The sequence below is a fragment of the Rhinopithecus bieti genome, unplaced genomic scaffold (genome assembly GCF_001698545.2).
Source record: "Rhinopithecus bieti isolate Rb0 unplaced genomic scaffold, ASM169854v2 scaffold_14002, whole genome shotgun sequence".
NCBI classification, from domain to species: Eukaryota; Metazoa; Chordata; class Mammalia; order Primates; family Cercopithecidae; genus Rhinopithecus; species Rhinopithecus bieti.
The window spans coordinates 67124-74852 of record NW_016807873.1 but is presented as its reverse complement, the minus strand read 5'-3'; the positions used below and the strand labels follow the sequence as shown (position 1 = coordinate 74852).

The window sequence follows — 7729 nt, the reverse complement described above, 5'->3', positions numbered from 1 at the left end:
AATTTATAAAGGGTAAATAAAGTAAAATCTTTAATATATTTATTAAATTAATGCAAAGCTGAATCAAGTAAAAGCATTTGCCTTCAACTAGTGCTTTCCATTGGTAAAAATTTATTATGCCATATCCTTGGTCAAGCTCTTAGTCTTTTATATACATAGCATAACAATTAATTGATAAATTTAAATTTGTGGAAGATAAAGACAAAAATAATGCAATGACCTCAAATTCCAAGTAAGCATTTTTTATTTTTTGGCATAAAATTAAACTTTTGGTTACAAATAGTGATTATATATTATGAACATTAGTGATTTTTAAACATAATTGATGTTTAATGTAATTATTTGTACACTTAACTAAAAATTTTATAAAATCATTAATCATTTTCTAGATTTCTCTTTGTTATATCCTCTAACTGTGATCTGTTCACCTTCAACATATAACATAGAACTTTCTCCTTGAAATCAAAGAGTCAATTGATTTATTTATTAAAGACAGTACCCAAATCTTGCACTACGGCTTATATAAGAATATACGTTGAAGAAAGGCAGGCAAGTTACACCGTGATTTTCTGGATATGCTCAATGAAAATTTTGTAGACATTAAATAGGGATGCACATCACACTTAAAATTCATTCTCTAACTCCTGCAAAATTGAGCACACAGAAGAGTTTATTTTTATTAAAACAAGGAAATCATAACCTTTCTCATAACACACTACTGTCCTATGGTGGCTCCCTGAATTATTTGATATATGAAAACTTGTGAATTTGACTCTTCCTTACACCTATCAAATTCCATCTACACTGTATGCATTACCAGGTTTCAGCATAATGTTAATCATTAATTAAGGTGAACTATAAAATAATTTGATACTATGAATAGCACTTATTTAAAATTAGGTAGTATCCTAGTGTCAGAACAGCAAAAGGAAGAGGGTATAGTCAGCAGGGAGAGACAAAGGAGAAATAGAAGACTACAACTCAAAGTTAATGATAATCATGCCAAAATCGACCTATTCTCTTTTTTTCTTCTTTCCTATCTTACCAAATTTTTGACAGGAAAACAAACAACATTGTATGACCAAAAATATAGCCATTGTCACACAGACCAGCAAGAACCCGATTACATCCAAAGAGTGGTACTGGAACCAGTTGAGGTCGTGGGCAGCTGGGCGCAGGTGCTTGGCTCCTTTGTGGCGCATGACAAACTCGATCCAGAAGACTGCTCGATCCAGGGGCTTTACAAGTTGATCATGGTGAATTCTTGATAACCTCATAGCATTCTCTTTATAACTAGAAGACAAATAAATAGGCAGAAATTAGATAATTTTTGTTTTCATTTTCATTGAAGATAAACATGTGATATATATTTGCTATACCAGTTAAAGGCCATAATTATGTTGAGAAAGAATATAATTTTTGCATGAACTTTGCTAATGCATAGGATTTTAAGAGTTATGAAAGGGAAGATGTGGATGAAATATATTCTTAACACAAGTATGATCAATTGTAGACATAAAAAGGTAGAGTAAGCCAGTTGTAAACATATATATCTAGCATAATTTTTCCAAAAGTAATTTTGATATTGTGTGAATTATACTGTGCAGGATGATTCCAAGACCAAGATGGTTCATAACCTAATATGGTGGGATAAAAATCATTTAACACATACATAAGCATATCCTCTAATGTCTGACTAGTTCATATGACAGACAAAGGATATTGGCAGTAAGCATTAGTGAGTCATTTGACAGTTCTAAGATGTTGGCACTGTGATAATTACTCTGCGGCACACATTTGTATGTTTGTGATGAAAAGGACAGTGTCTGTATCTATAACATGAAGACTGAACAAAACTACTCTGGTGATTTAAGAAGTGGCATATCCAAGTACCTGAACTTTGATGTTTCAATTGAAACATCTCCCTAGAATTAGAGCTCTTAATCAACTTGCCATCACAATAGCAATAGTCACAGAGATAACAGTTCTAATGGCTTCTCAAATAATATTGGATGGATATCTACATATTTATAAGGCAAATTATGTCTTCACTTGCAGTTTCCCCAGTTGTTAAACCAAAGTTAACAGGTTTCATTTTGGTTTGTGTCTGGAATAAAAGTTCCAGCCTGGATTCATGAAGATGAGAGAAGGTAAAGGGTTTGTGTAGAGATGTCCTGGTGTTGGCAGGATATTGTTAGGACTGGGGAATGGGAAATACGGTGATCATTTACAAGAGAACATGGTACACTAAATTAAGCAGCAGGAGTAGTTTACATGTGTTGAATGTGTGTGTGTGTGTGTGTGTGTGTGTGTGTCTGTCTAGTGAAAAAGAATATTCATACTTTCAACTGCATTGAACCTTAGGTAGGGTCAAGACAGTAATTTCACATGGATCATCCTAATATACTTTAGACAATAAATAAATTTGTACATGTGAATCAAAAAATAATAAGAAGAAGAAAACATGCTTTCCTATAAATTAAAGACCATACTCAAAAATTCATTATTTCATGTTTTATTATATACTAATGTTTTATGACTGATATGTTAAAATATTCTGAATAATTAGATTATGATTGTCTATTCAAATGTAATTGTTAATGTTTATTAATTGCTTTAATGAATAACAGAATGGAGTACAAACACATCCATATGTATACTCTAAACTGTACCCTGTGTTCCCAGAGGTAGTATTTGGTTTAGGGTTAAAGTGACGGTATTTTAAATTAAATAATTTTTAGGCATTTATTTAGAAATTTCTAACAGTATTTATAGTTCTTGGTTTTTGTATCAATATTTTTGTCAATGAAATGAGTCAAAATCTAAAATATTTGAAGATATTTACTTACAGCAAAATATGAGTGTTCATGGCCCATGACACAGCCCTCAGGAGGTCCTTAGCATATGTGCCCAAGGTTTTGGGGATGCAGCTTGGTTTTTACATTTTAGGAAGGCATAAACATTAATCAAATACATTTAAGAAATACATTGGTTTGGTTTAGAAAAGTGGGACAACTTGAAGTGGGGGTGCATCCAGGCTACAGGTAAATTTAAACGTTTTCTGGTTGACAATTGGTTGAGTTTGTCTAAAGACCTGCGATCAAAGGGAAGGAATGCCTTGGTTAAGATAAACGATTGTAGAGACCCAAGTCCTTATTTGCAGAGGGAGCCTTCAGGTAGTAGGCTTCAGAGAGAATAGATTGTGAAATGTTTCTTATCAGACTTAAAGTCTGTGTTGATGCTAATGCCAGAGAGGTATACTGAGGCATGTTTGATCCTCACTTCCCATCATGGCCTAAAACAGACTCTAAGATTAAATTTAAAGGAGCCCTGGTTGAGGAGGAAGTCCATTCAGATGGTTAGGTGGGAGGTTTAGAATTTTATTTTTGGTTTACAGTTTTAAGTCAATAATAATATTTAACGATCATTTTAAGCATTAGAGTTAAAGAGAATCACAGACCGTACCTATGCTGAAAATTAACAAAATGAACCAAATTGTCAGCCACTAACAATTTTGTAATAGTCTAATTGACTAGACACTGAAGTCAAAAAAAGTTCATACTGAGTCTTGCAGAAGCTCCTAACCCACCACTTAGCTTCTGAATTATGATTTCTAAAATTATGACTTATACAACATGTATGTATTAATAAAAGTCAATTAATTTGAATGTGGATGGGAAGCAAAAGTGGACAACCAGGGCTGAGTCTTCGTATGAATCTAAACCAAGTGTTGAGTGTCTTTCTTTTCTGAAATGAGTACACTTGCCCCCGTGTCTAAAATGCCTGGCAAAGGGCACTGAATAGATGTTTTAAGCAGGTTAGTTCCATTAAGAAAAAGCACTAAATTCTATCCGAGTTTACCTTCTCCTCTACTTCCTGAATCTCAGCCTTCAGGAAAACTGAATGAAATATTACATCTATTCTTCAAGCTTTGACTCTGCATGAAAACAATTAAGTCCAATACAACATAGAAGCAAGTTTAAGGCACCTGCCCAAATTCAGAGCAAACACCAAGACCAAGAAAAAATAACAGCCTGATAACCACTTACATATATTGAAAAATAAATGAGAAACTAAAAATGCATTTAGGTATGGCATATAGTCCAAAGAAGAGGAGATTCAAAATATAATAACAGCGGGAGGGTAATGAATACACTATCAAAATTGAATTATAAAGCAAGAGGAAGGTGATAAGGAGATAGGTGAGCTGATGAAATAAGTTGTTAAAAATGACAGTTTAAAGAATTAATAAAGAAATTAGAAATAGCAAGCAATGCTCATGGTAAAAATAATAAATTTACTAATTTGTGAACTATTTGAGGCAATCTCAACGAATTAAGAATAGTAAAAATTGATTAGAACAATTAGGAAATAATAGAGGAAAACATACCAAAATATTTTATCATAGGGAAGACTAAACTGGTGCTCCAGAAGTAAAGATAAAAAGTGGAAATAAAAGGTATTCTAAGAAATAATACACAAAAGATTTACTTTCTGAAAAGAAAAACTGGGTTTTTTTATGCTAGATTAACAGTGCTGTAAGGACACAGTATAACTGAAGAAAATATATAAAATAATTTGTAAGAATACACCATAATTGAGTTTCTGATTTTAAAAGTAACAATTTCTTTTCCAAATTGAAAAGAAAGCAAAATGATAAAATGATCAGGCAGGACTCAGAAATCCTATAGCACAATTTAAACTGGAAGGCCATGAGTAATATTTCCACAGGTCTGAAGGAAAGAAAGCAAGAGCTAAATAAATTATATTCAGATAGAAGTCATTCTCATAACAAAGCAGTGAGCGAATATTGCTAAACATTATCTCAGAGAATTCAATATCCAAGCCTTTATTGAAATAAAATTCCATGTGAGATAATCAGTCAAGAAATAAATCCTAAATATTTTAGAATAAATAATCTGTAATTCAGTGGTGAACACTGAGTCACTTAAAATATAGGAAAAAGACTAAATAAATGTGAGAAAAAATGACAAATATTGGTAAAGTAAAATTACAATATAAGTAATACAAATTTGGAATGAAATAGAGATAAATTTCAAAGCAGGAGTTGAACTATATGTGGCTAAAATTAAAACATATCATCAAAAATATATAGCTCAATATATTTTATAGATTCATTTCAATCTAAAAGCTAAATCAGATAAAATTATACTTAAATTTTATTTAAAATATCACAGATAGTACCCATCAATATTTAAACAATTATTCACTACCCTATATATTTTCTCTCTATGTGTATACATACACTAATGAAAGGTATAGAATGGTAAATACTCAGTGTTAATACTTATTTCTGAATGATTATTAGTGGGCATATTATCATTTCAATTTTGTATTTACTGATTAGTTTATAATATGTACACACTTACTAATTAGTTTATAAAATTAAGCAGATTACCCAGAAAAAAATGAGAATTTATATAATCATACCATTCTTTATTTTGAAAAATATTGAAAGAATATTTGAAGTCTTAGGATTTTCTTTTTTTCCTGATTTCAGGAAATCACCTCAGCAGTTTGGCAAATAAAATAGTTTTTATATTGGACAGGTTACGGTTGTTATTGGAAAATAATTACAAAAGTATTAAAGAATGTACATTTTCTGGTATTTAAAAAATGAAATTAATGTTAGACAAATCTTTAGGAGGCTTAGTACTTACGAAGGTTCGTTAATGATTGTTCTCAAAGCGCTAAGCAAATCCACACTTGTCATTGTGTTCAGGTTCACTTCCACAGCTGCTCCTTTGGCCTTCATGTGAGCGATGTTATCATGCTGATCAGCAAACATGGGAACTCCCACCATAGGGACTCCGTGGTAAATAGCTTCATAGATCCCATTAGTTCCACCATGAGTGATAAAAGCTTTGGTTTTGGGATGACCTGATTTGAGGATGGAGTGAGAAGTGGGTGTGTAATAATAACACATTAGCAGAATTTGAGAGACAGAAAGGGTCCAAAAGCTGTAATATAACTCTCTAAAGAAGGATACGTTTCCTACAAAAGCAGATCACAGAGGGCATTGCCCTCTCAGAAAACTGTGATCCCAGGAAAAGCAGTAATTAACAGCATTTGCATTTTCTGGGAATATATTACTGAGGAGATGGTATCTGAACTGAAAATGAAACTTGAAATGTAATTAATCTTAACTGAAAATGCTCTTTTGTGAAACAGAAAGTATGAATCTATAAAATTAACCGCCAATTATGTAATTACATCTGCTTTAAAATTGGGTGTCAAAATTTTAAATTATTAAAAATTTATGGAATTTATTTGCTATGAAACAGTTACTTAACTTGTCTATTGTCCTACTGTACAGCTTTTCTTCCCCCACAATCTTACCAAGAAGATCATTCTGGGGTATCCAATCATAGAGCTGAGTATTGTTTCCTAATGTGGCTGGTTTCTTTCCTATGTATCTCCATAAAACCTGTGGAAAATTTTGCAAGAAAAACACAACAAGGACATTTTAAGTTGGTAGAATTATTTAGAAATCATTTAGCCAGCTACATGGAAGATGGCAATTATGTAAGCAGAAGTTTACAAACGTTGAGATATATAGTAGGACTGTTATATCTACCTTTTTGTAAAGTCTTGTACTAATAATCTATTAAGTATAGTATTATTGTTTTGATATCACTTAAAAGCTTTTGGAAGTTAGATTTTAAGTGAAGAAATAGAACATAAACAGGACCAGTTTAATCAATCACAACATGGAGGAGAAAAATCATGAAGCGTGTTATATGCTTTAACCAATACACAAATATAGAGAGTCCTAGGATGTTTCATGAATAGAAGTATAAAAAGAATAGTAATGCAAAATTGTAGAGATAAAAATTAAGGTTAATTGAATAACATAAATCAGAAAATGCATGTTGTTGGACTATAATATTTGAATTTTAATTGTTTTTAGCTAGAGATTATTCAACTTAGAAAGACTAGTTGAATCTAGACTTCCACTTCTAAACCAACTACACTTTGATAAGAGTTGTAATAAAACCTAGACATTTGAATTACATTTTTAGCATGATTTCTCCCTGCTTTGTGTATACATACTCTCTTTTCCTGGGCCATGGAGCTAACAAACTTCAGAAGTTTTGAAAGTAGTCAGTGGAGAACAAAATTTTCAAATAGTGAAAGTTCAGTGGGGCTTAAAGTTTTATTTCTATTCCATTAAAAATAAATGACTTCAAAAAAGTATGTGTTCCCAAAATAATGCCAAGGCTCAGTAGGGAAATGATTCAGTGTGCTAATGTACATAACTTTAATATATTACACAATTTTACTTAACAACTCTTACTAATGGTACTCGGTATAATGAGTTTCAATCTTCATATGGAAAGAACATTACTGTGTCTCCCCTTAGTAAAAGGTTGTGTACCAGGATCCCAGGCTGTACTGACCTTCTGTGGAATCTGGGCAAGGGCTGAGGCAATAAGATTGGCTTTTCTTCTGTAAGGTTTTGACCATTGATCCCAGAGAAAACACCACAACACCATCTTTACCTGAGCTCTGGATAAATTCTTCCATTTCCTGCATACATAATATATTTTATATTACAAAGGTGTAGCATCATAAGAAAAAATAAGTTTACTTACACATTTAAGTAGGTTAAATTAAGATATATGTCAGAGAAATTATTAACCTGGTCTGTCTTCTGACATGTAGAAAGATCTAGTTTCTATTTTTTTTTTTTTTTTTTTTTTTTTTT

At 31.8% G+C, this 7729-nt stretch overlaps 1 protein-coding gene across 1 annotated transcript in view; it reads right to left on the bottom strand.

The window, feature by feature from the left end:
- Nucleotides 1-218: 218 nt before the first annotated feature.
- The window catches only part of LOC108536925 (UDP-glucuronosyltransferase 2A1-like), a 58896-nt gene continuing 51385 nt past the window's right edge, over nt 219-7729 (bottom strand). Inside the window, 5 exon segments of the mRNA XM_017884022.1 lie at nt 219-1293; nt 5682-5901; nt 6361-6448; nt 7422-7473; nt 7475-7551. Of these exon segments, the coding sequence (XP_017739511.1) occupies nt 1014-1293; nt 5682-5901; nt 6361-6448; nt 7422-7473; nt 7475-7551 (717 nt within the window). The 3' untranslated portion in view covers nt 219-1013.